Source organism: Oreochromis aureus, linkage group 13 (genome assembly GCF_013358895.1).
Source record: "Oreochromis aureus strain Israel breed Guangdong linkage group 13, ZZ_aureus, whole genome shotgun sequence".
Lineage (NCBI taxonomy): Eukaryota > Metazoa > Chordata > Actinopteri > Cichliformes > Cichlidae > Oreochromis > Oreochromis aureus.
The window spans coordinates 8,045,186-8,064,585 of record NC_052954.1 but is presented as its reverse complement, the minus strand read 5'-3'; the positions used below and the strand labels follow the sequence as shown (position 1 = coordinate 8,064,585).

At 43.1% G+C, this 19,400-nt stretch overlaps 1 protein-coding gene across 2 annotated transcripts in view; it reads right to left on the bottom strand.

The window, feature by feature from the left end:
• Positions 1-19,400, bottom strand: part of LOC116318505 (inositol polyphosphate-5-phosphatase A) — a 147,267-nt gene that overhangs the window by 29,717 nt on the left and 98,150 nt on the right. For both annotated transcript variants that reach the window (XM_031737515.2, XM_039621383.1), the window contains one exon: positions 9,168-9,252. In XM_031737515.2, the coding sequence (XP_031593375.1) occupies positions 9,168-9,252 (85 nt within the window). The remainder of the gene's footprint in view (positions 1-9,167; positions 9,253-19,400) is intronic.

Sequence of the window (19,400 nt, the reverse complement as noted above, 5' to 3'; positions counted from 1 at the left end):
ATGCTGCCGCTCTGATAGCATGAAATCGGGAACAAAGACCCCCAAGGAGAGGAGAAGGGGGCCACCGAGGCACGCTGTGCTCCGGGCCCGCCTGGCTCTGGACACAAACAGATGTTAGGACAGCCCCGGCTCTCACTATCCCCTGAAAGAGGAGGCCCTGTCGGAGAAATGTGCCTGAGATGCATTGTTTTGGGCCTCCTCTAAGACAAAAACTTGAGCCACTCCTTCTGAAAGGGCCTGGCAATATGGTCGTCACCGATAAATCACAAGGGAGAGTGAGAGAAAGGGCCATGAATTCTCAATGTGGCCCTTAATGGGCCCTCTTAAATATGATGGGATATTTGTGTGTGGATGTGAATGGAGCCCGGTGACTTTTAATGTCGGTGGGCAGAGTTGTTTAAAAGCCCGTGGTGCCAACACCGGGTTTACAGCTGTGTTACAATGAGCCATTGTCGAGTAACATCACTCTGGCGCTGACAGTAAAGATTCACACTGGGAATCCTGTCGGCCAACTTGTTTAAATAATCCTTGCAGGTTTGCCGGCTTCCTTAACAACAGCGGAACGTTTATTCTTTGTCATCACTTTTTAAAGTTTGCAGTGGAATGAGCCCAAGCTCGCAAACGCCACAAGTTGAATAGTTGCCTGACTTGAAAAAGGAATCGTGTCTGACTTGCGACATGCCGCTATTCTCATAAAGACTGCTTCTTGTGCTTATATGTGTTATGATTCAAATGCTGCATGTGTGCATGTTTGTGCACAACCCTCAGCGACGACATGTGCCACTCAATCCTTCAGAGGGACAGAGAAAAAATTATTATTGTGCTCTGTTTTACAAACGCTGAGGACTGCATTAGTCAAAAATAGACTGACATCATACAAGTCGGACACTATGTACCAGGCACAAAGAGATCCCTATCCTTCACAGTTTATGCCACATTTCATCTGGACTAAATAATAGCATCACTGTTAGCTGTTGCCGTTCCTCCCTGGGTTATTTTTCAAAGCCGGGTGTCCATTCTGACTAACAGAAGATGAGACAAACCATCAATAAAGCAAAACATAAAGAAAGACTGTGGTGGAAGCCAAAGTTGATTATTCATGATTTATAGAGCTCTTATGTCGCTTAGACAAAACAATGGATTAAATGTTTTTTTATGTCATGCATTGAGTCCACTGGTGTTCACAGACAGACCAGATTTGATCACTAAATCAATTTAAAGTATCTATATTGTTTGCATAAAACTTATCAGGTGCACTGTGGGTATTACACTGTTGCATGACATGAACCAATAGTAAAGAGCCCTCTCTCTGGAACCTTTAAAGGAATCTTTAAAGGTGCATCACCTTATGATGTGCTTTTCATTTGTTGACTAACTGAGTATTAACTAGAGATGGCACGATATCACTTTTTTATGTCCGATACCGATATCATAAATTTGGATCTCCGCCGATACCGATATGAATCCGATATAGTTTATTTTATAATCAATAAAACTGTTTTTTTATTAAATATCTTGCTGTATTTTGTATAAGTTCATACTAAAGTTTTAAAAAACAAAACACTAAAGCTATTCTGTTATCTTTATGCAAAAAATACACTGCACCCAAAATATTTCATAATTCAGCAATGCTGATCAGTCTAATAAACATAAACCTACACCAGCCTCCCTATTCTGGTATTTTAAAGAGAACTTAAACAACCTAACTAACAGGGTTGCCAACTCCCAGCAAAAAAAAATGGGGAACCACCCCCAACCCTCTGCCTCATGATGCTTATCAACGTAATCGACTATAATTTAATGCACGTGTAAAACAAATGCACAGAAATCAATTATTTTTCTACAATAATTAAATAGATTGAACATCTTTCTTCAACAGAATTGCAGACTGCACAGATGGTACCTTCCCAAAGGAAGAAGTACTATAGCTTACTAGGGTATATAGTAGACTTAATAGTTACTATATACAGTAATGGACTTTATATATTTTACAAGAGATGAAAACTTTGGTTGTAAGATTCAGATAATAATTTATTAAAAGCTGGAGAATAAGAAAGAAAAGTATGTCTTCGTGTCCCCCTTTTCCTGTTAATGCCCTACCTGCCCCCTGGCTAAACTTTGCTAGATCCGCCCCTGCACAGTTACCAGCTGTCAGCTACGTAGAAAAGGATCCTGGTGTAGAAAGTAATATTAAATTCTAACAGCTTATCAAGCTTAAACGTGCTGCTGTTGTTCAGCTGCTGGTTTCCTCTTTCTGGTGCAAAGTGGGTGATAAACAAACAAAAGAGACGAAGTCGCGACAGAAAAGCCGATCAGCTGATCATTGATCAGTTTCAATTTGAAGTAGCAACAGGAGAGGGAGGGGGAGAGAAGAAGAGGCAGTTGCTCCATATATCGGTTGTTAAGCTTAACGTGGGAATGCTTTACAAACATTCAGAGACGAACTTACACACGTGCTTTATTTCTCTGGGACAGCTTTCTCGGAGATGAAATGCTGGTTTGGTAGCGAGGCTCCAAATGCTCAACCAGACCACAGAGAGGTCTCGCACGCCACAGCCGCTCTATGACGTGACGCAGGTGGGTTACGCCATGTCGCAAGTTTTGTGAGGTACTTTTGTAATATTTAATGGATCGGATTACATTTTTTATTTCTCTCCGATTTCCGATCCAGTAATTTAGGTCAGTATCGGACCGATACGCAATATCGGGTCAGTCCATCCCTAGTATTAACCAATTAAAAGATGTAAGTTCTTAACTCAAATATACTGCTGATGAACCTGTGAATCAGCTGCTTAACAGAATAGGTTTGAAGTACAAAAAAAAGAGACATCTTAACACTGGCTGCAGCTGGAGAAGACAGCAGTAGTGCGGGTCTGTGGGGTAACTCAGGTTACAGCCCTGACCGAGACCAACCCCAGGGGCCTGCAAGACGGCGTCCCATCCCGGGCCCTGTTGGTGCCAGGCTCTGCGCTCATCCTTGGCTCGGTTTGTCACGCCATCCCACCGTTGTTGGCATGGTGTTCCCAGCTGCCAGTGACAGCGGCCCTCCCCACCTTCCCCCAAGTACACAATGGCTGGCGCCGGGCTCAAACGGCCTGTTGTTAATGAGCAGGACCAACAGAAGCCACTGCTTGTTCTTCATTTGCCAGGGTTTTAATTATATGGACAGCGTTGCCATCAAAGCTGCATCTCTCAAGTTTGCGCCCTCGTAGCTGAACTCGTTTTTTCTCCTCCGTGTCTTCGCCGCTGTATTCATTAGCATCAAAAGCAAACAGAGAGAAGAGGGAGAGAGAACAGGCTCTGTTGTCTAGAGGGAATAGTCTCCCTCTATATCCAGATGGGTTATCAGTGATATAATGGGCACTCATTGTGATAGATTGGACTCTTCTAAGCCAGATAATATGTCGTTATTGTATTGTAAGGAAATATCTCCACATGTCTAACCACTGGGGCCATAAACAGGCGTAGGTCAAACAGTAGGTGCTAATAACTCTATTTTGACTTGCATGGTGCAGTAAATGGAATGAGGTTTACTGCATCAGGACAATTAAGACAATGTCAGGTGGGTAGTCTTTCATGGAAAAAGTGTATTGATTTAGTAGATTACCACGACCCATGGAAGGGATTTGTCAATACAATCTGGCGTAGCAATAAAATAATCAAACACAGCACTCCAATGCCTCCTCTTGCTAGCAACACCGTCCTCGAGAATTCTGAAAGCGGTCATTCCTCCACACAGGTAGAGGCAAAGGTATGTTATCTGTGTCGCGTTCATTTTGGCGTCCAACTGTTTGTCAGCTAGAGTTGCGAAAACATCCAGTCTGAATTTGATTAAACACTGTAGAGAGGTGGAATAAAAGAGCCATTAAATTTCAGCGCTGGGCTGCTCTTTAAAATTGCAAGACGGGGTAATGGCCTTGGCTCAAAACGTGCTCTCTAAGTGCCCTTCTAGGTGCAGAAAGATTTGTAGGCAAATTCCAAAAGACTTGGTACATATATGAGTGTGTATACATCTGTGTCTCTGGGTATCAATGCATGAGTGTATCTGGAAAGATGAGGGCAGCCAAGGAAGGTCGCAGTCCCCAGTGTCGGGGGTTCCACAGAACAGAGGCCCAATCAGTGCTGGCCCGCTGGTTAATGGATGGATGGCCCCCAAAATTAATTAGCCTGACTAATGTAGTGTACACTTAATTACACTGGCTGCCTTTTGATTTATAGCTGGCGTGATACACACATGCTAGTCAAAGTCAGGCTAAAAAGGAAAAAATTGTTTAGCCTCTACTAGCGCAAATTATTTACCAGGGTTAGGTTCAGCAGCCCGGACAACGGACCTGATGAACTGCTGCTGGTTTTAGTTAGACACTCCAGATAACATACGCGTTTGTTTCCTTCCACTGTTTGTACAACAACCACTGTAATATGCATATTACATTATCAAAAAGGAATAAATAAGGTGGCTGTAGATTGGAAATGACTGAGGTCCTTGCACCTACATGCTGCAATAAGAAAACATGACATTCATGAGAAAAGTGATGTCCAAAAAAAACCATGTTTGCTTGTAATTCTGCTCCCATAGTCACGAGCATGTGCAGTGAGTGATTGCACTGTGTGAAAAATGAATGATCTATCACGCTGCTCTGTCATTACTAGGCATTTTACAGCATTCATTAGGAGTGGGGCTAGTCTAGGGCCCCACCTTTAATTTCATGCTGCTCAAGCGAGAGAAAGGACACAGGACAAAGGAAGGAAGGTTGATGCCCAATCCAGCCCTCTGCACTTCCTGCAGGTGCAAACAGGGGGTGCTATTCTTAGTGTCTCTCTCCAGTCAATGAGAGGCCAGCTAGTCTAATGAAATCTGTCCATGTAGCAGCAGATCAGGCCCAATTAAAACAGCCCCGCACCATGTCACGGGGACAGTAGATCAAGTCAGCAATTAACCTCCCCGCTGGCCTCTATCAATCCTTAAATTGGAGCGGGCCGGCCAGCAGCACACAATCTCTGCAGATATTAAATTTACATTCTATTAAGTTTAATTAGGAGGGATTTTAAATATACTAGGAGTCCAGGCACAGAGCCCTGAGCCTGTCATCGACACTGTTGATTCACAGCCGCGGGCCACCTCGAGGGACATGCACACACTCTTTAACACACGCCATCTTTTACCACCTTCTGACTGAAGCAGGGAACCATAGAAAAAAAGATGTTCAGTGTAGGTGTGAACGGTTCGACAAAGGTTATGTGATCTGGCTTCTTAACTGAAAGCCCAGCCTGGGGGCAGCTGTAGGGTGAAAGGATGGCAGCAGATTTCAATAATAAGATTAAGTGTACAGGTACAGGTTGACTGTTGTCACCTTAGCGTTACTTAAAACACAGTGATTAATAGTTTGTGTGGGACTTTATATTAGCTGTCTTTCAATGAGTGCTTGTCTTATAAGGTGAAGTCAACAAAAGATTTTGGTTTTGGTAAAAACAGTTTCAGTACTAAACGTGTGTTGTAATAATAGATGAATATACATGTGCATTTTATCTAACATCCGTCCCACAGTGACAATGATCACTGCATGCTCTTTATTTTATAATAACAATGTGCATACAGGGAATCCTTACTGCAGATTTCAGTCCAGATCCTCACCTATTAAATATTAACCATTTCTGTATTTAACTAATTAACATTTAATTATAAACATTAACTGCTTGTTGAACAAACACTGGTGATCAGGGTGTTTCCTGGCACGTCCCCTTGGGCTCTGAGCAATTACGGCATCATTTCAATTAAACATTTTAGTAACAAAGCTGTTAACTGAATAAACTGAAAAATTTTGGCTTAATTTATCATAAAATGAGTTGTTCTGTCTTACTTACACAAAATTCTTTTTGCCAGTCATGATTATCGCTGGATACTTAGCTGTACTGAAATTTACAAAAGTGGTCAGTTATACCCGACTGTCAGTATTGAAACATTTGTAGAAAATAAATAAATAAATAAAATGCACTGTTAACAACCTGTTTCACTCACAGAATTTTACTTTTTTGGTTTATTTTAAGCCTAACAGTCACCTGCAATGAGCTGTAGTATCTGGCCGAGTTGTGAATGAAGAAGACCAAACATGGCCTTTGGGGTAACGTTGGTCTAACAGGTTTCAGGGCATTCCTTCAAAAACCTGAGACTCAGACTCCCTAAAGGAAGTTAGAGATTGATTATGCAGCCATGTTTTAATAGCATGCTCTATCTTTACGCCGCTTATCATGACTGTCCTGAATGTGCCTTGAACATGGGCGCTTGATAAGGGATATAAATGGACTGATTCAAAACGTCTCCTTTGTACTCCCGTGTTTTATCAGCACTGATGCAAAGCATGATCAAGCCAAATCATGATCACACCCATGGGAGAGGAGAGAGAAGGTTGGCGGGGACTGGACCACCTCCAGGCTGCTCAGCCTGAGCATTAGTCTCCACGTGGCTGTGTCTTTTGTCTGCGAGTCAAAGGGCCGCTGAATGGGGGTCAATTGAAACCAATTCCCTCTGTCGGACACAATTAATGGGGTTGCCCAGGGTGGGCAGGAGGGGGGCAGCCGCAGGCCTTTGGTTACTGATCCTGCCGCGCAAGCATGCCAGGAATTTGCCACCTGGAATTTGCCCTGTGACAATGACAAACCCACTGCCTTCCGAACCCACCTCCTTCTCTGTGCACACACGGATACATCCTAAAATACTCCCTGTCCCATCCGCCCTCTCACAAGGCAGGATGGGTGACATGGGAGTGGCTAGTGGTTGTCCACAGTCTAGTCCCCCACAATGGACAAGAGACAGAGAAGAAGAGGAGTGGTGTAGCGTGCAGCTGTAGAGAAATGTACTAGAGTATTTTCTGATCCAGTGATTCTCAAAGTGAGGCCTAGGGAGCCCCCTGGGTGTTTTGAGAGCTGTCCCCAATGCACAGCAAATCAAAAAGGCAAGTAGTTCAATTTTGCACATATTTCATCCACTTAACACAGCAAAAGTACACACAAGTATCTATTCATCAGTTTGGCTATTTTGTTTTCCCCCGGCCTGTTTCTATCGATTGAAAAAAAGAGAACGCAGAGCGAGAAAAGCAAAAAAATGAGATTCTTAGACAGGGAGAAAGAGCGCCAGCCTCCCTGTGCCTGAATCAATCTTCGGATAAGTATGGACGATCGATCCGCTAGCAGCCCATCTACAGTTAAGCACTTCAGTAGATGTGCACTAATTGTCCTGTTGACATTAATTGTCATTAAAGGGCTTAAAACGGCCTCCCAGCTGTGAGTTACACCCTGCGCAAAGGTTGCAACCCATTTGTTTATATTGGTGACATCACAGCCCTCTCTGTGGCTAACACGCAGGTCGCTGTTAAATCAGACAGGTTGATCACCGGATCACATTTCGCTCAGATGACATCATCAGTTTTTCTTGGTCCCCATTAAATGTTCGGCTTGTTTGAGGAACCCTCATTAAGCTGGAGGAAAGGTGAGTTTGGGTGCAGTTTATACGTCGGCCTAGGGCTCTAACTTCCCATTGGGAACAGGGTGAATCAATCAGAGTCATTAGGTCTAACAAATTGGTTTGTGCGTGTGTGTGTGTGTGTGTGTGTGTGTGTGTGTGTGTGTGTGTGTGTGTGTGTGTGTGTGTGTATTCGCATTGGATGTGATTGTGTAAGTGAATGGGGCCAAGGTGCATAAGAAAGGAGTTCTATGGAGGGGAAAGGGGGGCAGAAATGGGGCACACACCAATGCAAGCCTGACACATCCCTGGAAAAGGGGTCACGACCCCTTACTGCACTCAAACAGCATTTCACAGCAATGGAGACACAGAGAGGTGAAGAGCTTACCGACCACAGAGCAGCTTGGACAAGACAGGAAACATGAGGAGAGAGTTATCTATAATTAGCTGCAGAGGATAAACACAGATAGACTCTGAATCATCTCATCTGACTTTATTGGATGCTTTCCTTTCAGCTTAATGCAGCCATATTCCCTGCCAGTACTGGCATTGAAAGTACAGTTTTCCTTCATATCTGAATGCCTGGAACACTGTGTCTTTTTTCGCAGAGATGATAAGATTTAAAAGAGCTCATCATTGACAGAAAATCAATGTGGCGTCCTAAATGTGTGCCAGGTGACATGTAATTGCAGAAGCTGACTCCTGAATAGCCTCTCTGTGTTCGTACATCTGCTGCTGTGGATTCTGTTTGTGTATTTATTATCTCCAAAGCAACGCATGTTCACATGACCAGTGGCTTAATGTGATCCAATTACAGCACCAAAATCAAATGTACTGCATAAACTTTGAGGCGATTAATCAATGCCCGCGATAGATCGCTGAGTAAAAACATGTGATGTCCATCCCGCTTAGCTGGCTTCCACAGAAGAGGCGGTGATTTACTGCCCCACCTAGTGCCTGGATGGCTAAACTACAAAAAAAAAAAAAGGTTTCTTCTGTGCGACACAAAGTTAAGTCCTTCCTAACTCATTTAAGCATTCAAGCCCTCCATTCAGAAAGCCTCCCCTCCTCTTCCCTCTCCTCTGAATAGGGTTGAAATGAACAATGCTCACACCTTGAGCAGGCCCACTGATTCGTGCACCATTGTGCTGGAGAGGAGGGAGAAGATCCACTGACAAGTGTCTCCCCTACTCTGTTACCACAACGCTGTCTGCAATGTCTTCTATAATTTCCTCATCTCCCCAAGGAGAATACTAAATGACGACCTTAGCCATGGCTACGTTTGCACCAAAAGAAGGAAGGAGGAGGAGGAGGAGAAGGAAGAAGAAAGAGGGGAGGGAAGGAGCCAGGGAGGAAGGGAGAGGAGAAAGAGCTGTGAATGGCACCATAACATAACAATGCACTCCGAGGCTCGGTCGGCAAACACAGCTGGGCCGGCCACAGTGAAGCGTTTAATGAGTCATAACTCTAAAGAGACAGTGAGGCTCTAAAACCACTTTTACTATACTGCGGTCACCCTCACAAACGCAGTCACACACACAAAGGCTTTATGGCACAATGCTGTATCACTATGGATTTGATAGCACGTAACCGCACGTGTGTACAGTTGGTCATTAGCTCTCTGTTGTGCCATTACATCCCCATAACACCCAGATAATGTATACAGATAGCCATCCATTACTAATATGTCAAGAAAACAAACCCTACTCACCTCAATAACTTTCTTGGAGTCCAACCTGAAGTTAAAGTCACCGAAGACAAAAAATGGCAGCTTCTCATACCGCTGGTCCGTGATCCTGCAAAACATTAAAACCACACACACAAAAAACCCCCATAAATAATAGGAAATATCTGACAATCATCACCATCAGGTGTCAAAGTTTATCAGTTCCTTTGACCTCAGGCTGTTAAGTTCATGAGGGCCACAGCACCCCCTGGTGGTCTGATCACTTCAATTAAAATTTGATTTTTCAAATCTTTTTGTGATCCGATCCAAGCTTTCAGCACTTTTGCAGCACTCAGCAGGCAGAAAACAGTAGAAACATTTTATCTGAAGGCTCATTTTTAGTGTGAAGGAGGATGAAGAAGAAAATTCTATGAAATTGCTGCATTTGTCTTTTACAAAAAAAAAAATATCTAGTGATCCAATTGCAGGCTTTTCAGCTCCTGACTGATACGCTGCTGTTAAATGACCCAAGTCCGGTTCACCTTTGGATACATGCGAGGGCTTCGAGTAAACGCTGCTTTCAGCTTGAAAACAGTCGTTCTCAGCTGATGCCACAATTAAATGAATCAAGTGTGACCGTTTCCTTTGACAATCTGCTTTGATGGCAAAGAAAATTCACTTTGCTGAACTAATCAACATGTGAGTAAACCAGACCCAACCCTGTTAACTTATTAAGCGCTGAAAGGTTTAGAGCCAAAGCACATTTTCTGATTTGGTGCTAAGGCACAAAAAGCACAGAGGAGCAGCATTTTCTTATGATGCACACATCTGCGAAAGACTCGTATAAAACTAGAGGTTTTAGTTTTTTCACATGAGGAAGATTTGATAACCGAGTTAAAAGAATGTGCATGTGACTGAAGCGGAAAACCAGGCATGAATTTATTAAACGTTAAGATGGCAGAAAGGAGAAACTGCAGACAGTGAGACAGAGAGAGAAATGTGCTACATCATCAACATAACTTATTCTTGTGTGATTTATGGCACTGATTTCTGCTTGCCAGAATTTTCTTATACGTCTCTGTCACTGATATATGTAGTACTGTGAGTGCAAATGGGCACCTGTAAGCCTGGACCTCGGCTTGGATTTGTTTGCCACGGTGGAAAGGGTTTTATCTCATTTCTATGTGCTTTGCAAACAATCCCTATCGTGTAGACTTTGGTGTTTTATGTTTCAAAACGCAATATAATTGAAATCTCAACAAATGAAAATCTGAATGAATTAAGAGATTCTACCTGAATCAAACTTAACTTCCTTTTAATCTTTCTTGTCATTTTGCTCAGTGTTTTTTTTATACCTGTTAATATAAATTTGATAAAAATGGTTTTCCTACGCTGAAGGTTTCAAGACAAATAAACCTGCTGGTCCCATACCCAATGGGCTAATGGCTACATGTTCTGCCATGTTCTGTTTTAGTTAGACCAAGTGAAATTGCTCTGCCGATGCCTTTTAAAGGTCTTCAGAATCCACCACATTTTATTGCTGGCTGATGTTTTAATGCACTAAATACCCTGCTTCTTTAAACCTTAAGCATATACAGTCTATGGATTCGCAGATCCTCTCTGATGTGGACCGCTTCCAAATCTCCAGAACTTCACCACACCGCCAGCATCCCAGTGCTTTAAAAAAAAAAATAATGCACCTAAGCGACATATAATTAAGTCCTACGCCTCATCACCTACTTAAAAGTGTCTCTTCTACAGAGCAGAGATAGGAAATTAAAGCTCTTGTGTAATTAATGATTCAGGATGCTTGGCTCACTATCCTCACTAATCGCACGGATAAATCTCACCGTGGACTTCCCAGGCACAGATAACAATATATTTATGAGGCCGTAAAGAGAGAAGAAGGCTTTTCTTAGCGCCGGGTCTCGGTCTGCCCGGCTGTCGTAAAGCACAGCCACTTCTTTTCTGTGTGGCAGCGAGGCGAAGGTGACTGAAGTAAGGAGGCGGGGGAACACAGCTATTATATTAAATAGAGAGTATGCAGTTTGACATTCCCTTATATTAAGCAGAAACTGCACACAGCAGTGTGGAGCAGTAGAAATGGCACTTGCTCTCCATATATTTTCTTTTAAGCTGATGCCCGAATAACCAGCATCTCTTTAAACAAGGCTGGCTGGTGGATGGTGAATTGCTGGCTATACAGAGCCCACATTTTTTCAGTGGTTTGTCTGCACATTTTTAGGTTCTCTGCACTGCAAGTAATAAACATAGCTTACATAAACCAAAAAAACACTAGAGGTAATCTTCGAAAGGCTGTAAGTCACCTGAAACCTTTAATTTACATGTCAAAATAAGGTTATCGTGCCCATAAATAAGCCAAAATGATCAGTTCCTTTGATGTGTACTGTGTAAAAGCACACTGCTCAAAATGCTACCCTCCATGTTTTCACTGAGTCACTGAATGCTTACTATACTTAACTAACTGACTGCTGCTGTCTATCCTAATGTCTAAAGTTTACAGTCTAAAGCAAGCACTGGCAGGTTAAACTAATAAAAACCAATAAAAAGTTTATCTAACATCTTATGTCGAGCTCAACTGATAAGACCAATATCAATACCGATATTTGGTGATCTAAAATTTAATTTATCTGCCGACTTCTCTAACATTTTTTTATGTGTAATTATTTATGTGAGACCTTCATGAGATAATATGATAACGCAGTTATCATATTATCAATAATCTTATTTTATTATCACAACAGGTTGTGGATTACTCATTTATCCTCTGTCGGATTGTGCAGAGGATAAATGAGTGACAGCTAGTTGTTGCATTTGCGGCATTTCTCTGGTGGACAAACTCTGTAACATTAGAACTCATAACATGACTGAACGGTGTTCTCAGTATCTCATTATGTGGAGACCCTCTGGCGTAACCAATCACGGAAGCTCCACTACCACCATCTGTCCAAAACAGACCAATCAGTGCAAGGACACGGGATCCCCTGACCACTCTTACTTAGCCCCTGTCCAACACCAGGTATTCTCCCTTTCTGCCCTGAAAGATCACAAGATTTTCAATTCAATTCAATTTTATTTATATAGCGCCAAATCACAACAACAGACACCTCAAGGCGCTTTATATTGTAAGGTAGACCCTACAATAATACATACAGAGAAAAACCCAACAATCATATGACCCCCTATGAGCAAGCACTTTGGTGACAGTGAGAAGGAAAAACTCCCTTTTAACAGGAAGAAACTCCAGCAGAACCAGGCTCAGGGAGGGGCGGGGCCATCTGCTGCGACTGGTTGGGGTGAGAGAAGATGTTCTTTACTTTTCAGTTTTAATTTATCAACCGTTGTAAATGCTCAAATGACTAGTATTGGTCAATATACTGACCTTCACCAACATATCAGTCGGGCTCTTCTCTATCTTTTTGTAACTGCTACAATTGGGCGCTACCAATAAGTTTAAAGGCATTCATATCAGAGACTTAAACCAATGGTCTCTGCATATTTTGAAAGTTAGATAGACTCCTCATGGCACGCACAAATGTTAATACTTTTACTGACTGCTGATACTGCTGCTCAGTCTTTTGCCAAAAGCTAGCTATTTGGCATTTTATTGACCTCAAAGGCAGTTGATATTTAACATTTAAAGCTGAGATTTTCCTAGATTTTCCTGTTCTGAAGTTACCCGAAACCACTATGAAAGTCTCACTGGCTGCATTACTTTTTAATTTGCCTGGATTTCATTTTTCTTCTTTTCTTCTTCTTCTTTTATTGTTAAGCACAGTTTTTAAGTTGCACATCCTTTGTGTGGAGTAGCTCTTTAATTGATGTCATTAATGACCTCACACACTGGTGCTAAGAGACTGAGCTTTATCCAAACAGGGTTAGTGGTCATTTTATACTGTTGACCAAAACGGAGGGCAGCAAAGTGGCTGAACACAGACGTCATGCGGCGCTTATAGGTGTGGGAACTTCTACATTCTTTGCCCTAATGGAGAATTTACCGCATGTGCTTTTGTGACTAGTGAACACTATCCAAATAGATATATACCAATCAGGCAATGACATGTTAAAAAAGATAAAGAAATAAAGAACAGATTAAGTGATGAACAGGAAAGATGAGGTTAAAAGTGAGGCAGTCACCCTTAAGAAAGAGTGGCTAAAGTGAGAGAGGAGGAAATGTGTGTTTCTCTAGAGCTTGAGGTCTTTCTCCCACTAACAGCCATGTCTAATACCCGCGGCCGGGCCGTTTTGTCTGCTGCTCCAAGGTATCAGCCACAGGTCAGAAGGTAACGCTCTGTTTACACGATCATTTCCTAAAGCACTCATGGTGACTCACTGGTGTGAAAGTTGACTTTTTTCTTGGCCTTTGTGGGGACGGACCAAGAATTGCAACATTAGCTACAGCTATTGGGCGTGAAAGGGTCCTGAGGGTGGGGGGTCCTGGACTTTTGGGGGTGGGGTGGTGGGTGGATGGGGGTCTGATTGACCCTCACCCTGGGTGGGGGGCCCCATTAGTCTCGTCATCACAGTTCATTCAGACAAACTGTAACAGTGTCGGTGACATTCTCCCACAAAGACACACTCCTTTACACAGTCTATAAACATGCTTTCTCCTGGCCAATTCATCGCGCAGTGACACCCCTGAAAGAGCCTCTTCACACGGCCCGTTCTCGCTGAGGTTTGGGCTGGGGCCTTCATCAGGCCTTCCTTGGGGCTACACAAAGGCCGGGGTCAAACGCTAATCTACAACATGGCCCCAGACTCTGCTCCCAGGCTCCTTAAACCACCAGCACAAAGCCACCGCTAGACTTTCTCTCTACGTCTAACTTTCACAAAACCATGGTATCAGGAAAAAAAAACAAAAAAACATGTGCTCAAGACTGAAAGCATTCCTGCATGAAAGACTCTATCAGAAGCTCAATCTCACAAACAGCACACGCACACACACACACCATGAAAAGCTTACCTACATTGGATTGTTTCTCCTTTACACCAGCCTCAGTTTCACTGACTCCAGATTACACACGGTGATTGACAGCTAAACTCAGCCATAACGGACACCCAATATGAGATTATGAGGGTGCAAGTGGGGGCCATGTCATGATTATATTGACCAGATGACTTACCATAAGTTGGCCAGTCAGATTCAACTTTGCACACAATAGCCGGGCCGAGCACAGCCATCCATTGTAAGTAAATGTTGAGAAATTGGGAGAATGTTAACATTGTGAAGAATCTGCTGGTGACGTCTTTCTGAATAAGCCAAGAGTGACCCGTGACAGGACCTTTGACACCTCAGGACAGCCTTACCCTCGTTCCCTTGCTAGCAGCCCATCTCCTTAGTAACTACCACCCCAACAAGAACACCATGCAGGAAAGATAAGGTGCTGAGGGGGTGAAAGGGTGTTTCAGCGGTCACACAGAAGTTAGGGAATAGGTCTATTCAAGCCAACAGCGTCAAGACATCCTTAAGTACAGAAGACAGCGAACTTCTGAGATATAGCCAGGAGTGGGCAAGAAAAGTTTGTGTAAAGTTTATGCAGTATGGAAAACTACCTGGACCCCAAAAGCTTACTTTAAAATTTGTTTGAACATCCCATTCCAGCATCACTGGGCTAGTGATGCTGTGTGATGTGCACAGGCAAGTTTATGGATGCACTCTGCAAACCATATGAGGCGATAACTTTGCACGCCATCCCAAATATGGTCAAATATAAGCAAGATGGCGATGTTAAACCTTTCATATTCAGTTAGTCAAATAGTTCAGATAGTTGTGCATTACTACATAGTTATTTGGGCCTATTTTTAGATAGTTTAATACAGGTTAACATGACCATGTGTCTACAAATAACAGAGAAACACTAAATCAGCAAATTCCCACGTGTTCGGGAATTCCACATTATGGATAATGTTGGTCTAAAAAGGATAAATAACACATTGAGTAAAGGTACAGGTAAAGTTAGGTGTAGGTTAAGGTAGCAGTTATTGTTATGGTAAACTGGAAGCGCATAGTGAGTGAGTGAGTGAGTGAGTGAGTGAGTGAGTGAGTGAGTGAGTGAGTGAGTGAGAATATGGGAGAGAGAGGGAGAGAGAGAGAGAGAGAGAAACAGGTCCACTGTGAGCAGAGAGACAGTGGAGAAGATTAACCTCTGCTCCTGCAGGCCTCCCAGGGTGAGAAGGCAGCACAGAGTCACACAGTGGCACTACACACTCAGGTCTATAAACATAAACAGTAGAAAAAGTCATTATAGATCACATATAGACTCACTAGAAAAAAATATAATTGTACTACACATGTTTATGACACAGAAGCTGCACTGGAAACCGAGATCAGCATGACAACACACACACGCACACACACCAACCACTCTCTTTAATAAATTCATTCTGGCTTTAAGGAGGATCCCCCCTGCAATTATCCAGTCCTCCCTCTTGCAGCTCAACATGTCTATTGGCTGGAAACTAGCCGGCCTTTCTCTGCTCTTTCAAACCGTTGTTCTGGGAAAAGCCTAAAGGGAAACATTTAGATTGGAGGGCTTTTTGAGTCGCGCTGACAGTTGACTGATGACCCTCCATAAAATGACAAAGCATCGCTGTGTGGTGGCCAGTGCGGCCCACTGCCTCCCCATGGGAAACTAATTGCTTTGAATTGTTAACGGCAACATTATTTTTCTGCCAATCATTGCTTTTGAATGGCCCGAAAATGAGCATGAAACAAGTCTTTTCAGCGAACAAAACAGTTAAATGTCCCCAATGTTGATCAAATTAACTTCAGCACTCTGACAATGGACTATATTTGTGTGGAAATAATGGGGCACCACAAAGCAAGCCTTTATGCCTGGATTTCACAGTTGTAATGTAAAACTGTTCTCCCCTGAACCGGACCAGCCACTCTGAATGGGGCTTGGAAACAGAAACAAACTCCAACACACAAAGGAGATTTTTTTTTTTAACTGCAATGAAAAAAAACTGTTGGTTTTATCTCATGCTATCATTTCACATTGGCTCATTTAGCAGAAAAGACCAGAGAGGTTCCTGTCATTATATCAGTTTGTTTTTGGAAGGAAAATGCTAATAAGCTGGTATCTGTACAATCTAGCAGCTAATGGGAGTTCATTTAACATTATGAAAATGTCCAGTTAAACTACTCTTTAAAAAACTGATTGTGCGCACACAAACAAGTCAACCATAACAAAAATGGAAAACAATGAACTTTCCACATCAAGCGCACCCGAGTGTCGCTTCATGCAGCTTGGAACACACATGGGCACTTTCAAAGGGCAGGAAAAGGAGCAAGGGTACATTTCAAGCAGAGCCTTTGCTGTTCTCCCATGGAAGCGGCCCTCACATCAGCCCAGGCTACGGAGCTGTGCTTTTTATCCCTTTTTTTCTTTCTGATGTAACTCAATAGTGAGGTCTGGCTGGCTAAACGTTGTTCCTTCTCAGCATTGTTCCCCCGAGGCCTTGAAGCACTTTGGAGATAAACACTATTTAGCAGTTAAAAGGGCCACAGAGGAAAAGGCTTATCAGATGTGTTCTCAATGGGCTGTAAGCTGCATTATTAGGCATGAGCTCCAGATAAGGTGCAGGCTGAAGTTTGATGCTCGGCAGCAGAGCTCTGTCCCTGCAGCGCTGCCGTGCGTGCAGGCTCCAGCGCAGACTGCTGCGAGGATCTCAGCTGGTGGTGTGTTCAGCAGCTCCAACCCTCCCCAATCTTATCCCATCCCGCAATGAGAGATTAGAGCTCAGAGAGGAGAGAGAAGAGAGAGGGAGGGGGAACTCTGGCTTTAGATATTCCCCGTTCCTTTTCCTGCTCCGCTTCTGGGGGTAGGAGTCAGAGTTAGGACAATAGCCAAAAAGATGGTTCCCAACCAGCCGCTGAATGGGAACACTGTTGGTGGTAGCGCTTCATTCAAAGCCCGGCCCGGGCACATTGTCCTCCCAGATCGACGGAGGAGAATGGAGTTTGCTGGTGGCTGCCAAAAGGTTAGCAGCCTCTGTGAAAGGACCGACCCATTATTCACTGCCCTTTACAGAGCCCAGGCACCCTTTGTGCTCCTCCTCCCTTCCCTCTGCACCGCTAGCTTTTTCTCACTCCGGTGCTCCGGATCTGCGCCCGAAGGCTTCACCCTAAAGTGAGTGAGTGAGGCGCGATGCCCCCCCCCCCATATCCCACCCCTGTATTGCTAGCAAGGAATACCAGGGGAGCTGCAACATATAACGACCTCCTCATCACCACCACCTTGCCTCACACCACTCACCCCTCGTCCCCACCCCTGCCAAAAGAAGAACCTTTAAATGATATGGCCCAGAAGTAACAACAAGGTTACCATCCTCCAACACAAGGGGAATTAGAAGGAGGGAGCGTGGAAACTGCCACTCAGCCAGCACAGTTTCTATTCAATCCCTTCAGCCACCCAGCTAAGACTCTCACTGCTGTTTAGGTGTGTTTACAGGAGGCCCTTTCAAAATAAATCAACTGGGGCGAAAAGGAAGGTTGAAAGTAGAGGAAACACTATGAAACACAACAGAGCAGAAACAGAGGTGCTTTGGAAACATGATTATGTCGGTAAATCCAGGGACGTTAAGATGTAATAAAAAACTGCAAAAGCTGCTGAAACACTGCCACTTCCCTGTCCATTAAAGGCAGCACATTCTTTCATCAAATCAAAAATGAAGTAAAGGTAAAATATGACCTTGCGGAGAAGAATTTATAAAGTGCCTCGTAATTCAGGCCCATCAGAAAGCCTGTTTGTAATGTATGCCACACATATATTTATGCATGTAGTTATCCAAAGTGGAGGTGGTGGGGAGGCGTGTCATGCATTCTTATGCAAGCTGAATGAGAGGTCACCTGCTGCGTGGCGGGTATTAGCCTTTTATTCTGTGTTAGCATGGCCAGGTAGGGAGCAGGGCTTCCACTGTGCACTCCATCATCCCACAGTGCTGCAAATGCATATCCCATAAATTACATTAGCGTAGGCTATGAATGGAAATCATGGTCTGTTTGTACAGACGCTGACTTCACTTAGATCAGAGGGTAGAAACCTGTACCATAACCATGAAAACTCCTAGGCAACTGCTAGAATAATTAAAACCGTTAAACTCACGTAGCCTCGCTCGTGTTAGAGCCACCATTGTATAAATGACATGGCAATGTGCCTGCTACATAATAAGATGTCCAGTATAGAAATAGAAATGAACGTCCAGCAAAAGGCCAGGCGGTCACAGACAACTGCAGTAGGAAAAGTGACATTAAATTTAACTGAAACTCAGTTAAATGGGAAGTTTTCAGATGTGCCTCTATCTACTGTGGGGACCTGCTGGGAAATAAGACAGCAGCTAAAAGTACTACATCCTGTTTAGTCAACATAGTCTGTAGTTAAGAGATGGACAGATTAACCCACTGCTTTGCTAACTATCATTTTGACACAGTGAGTTAGCATTATCCTGCAGTATGGACGGCTGCCATCTTGATTTTTGCAGTGACTACATTTTGACAAAAGGGCAGATTGCTAAATTGTAACCTAATGCTTACAGCATAGGTTAGCAAAGGGGTAGTTTATATTACAGCGTCACACAGACACAAATACATGCTAATAGTACCAAATAAATAAAATAATCATATAAATTCAGTTACCAAAAAGGACAGTTAAACATAAAATGTTCCAAAACTCACCAAGACTGCAAACACAGCTAAAATATTCAGTTCAGTGACTCAGATTAGCAGAGGTGATGCCACCTGTCACTCAAAGCAGCCATGCCCCTAATAATACATAACTTTAGGCCTTAATACAGCGTACAGTGTCTACATTGTACAGTTCTAATCAAGTGAAAAATTAGGTATGTTTATCCACTTTAAAGTTACTCCTTCTAGATTAGTCTCATGTGGTCATTTGAGGAAATGCAGGTAAGAGTATTTTCTCTTGATGTGTGTGTCAGGCGGATATTCAGTTCTGTTCAGTTAGCCAGGACTTTTAATGTAATGCCGGTGATGATCTTACATGTCACAGTATATTTTATATATTTATTTCTCTGAACCAAAGCACTGTTCACAAATGGTATACTGACAAATGCTTGCTTCATTTTCTCTGCTGGTAGAAAAACGACAGAGGTAAGTGTAAGATTGCACTACCAAAAACTAAAGTAAAATAAAAAAATAAAAAAAATAACAGAAAATGCTGGAAAGTAAGAAAGATTTAGAGTGAGGGACAAAAAAAGAACAGATAAAAGAGACTTGGGAGTTCACAGACCGTATAG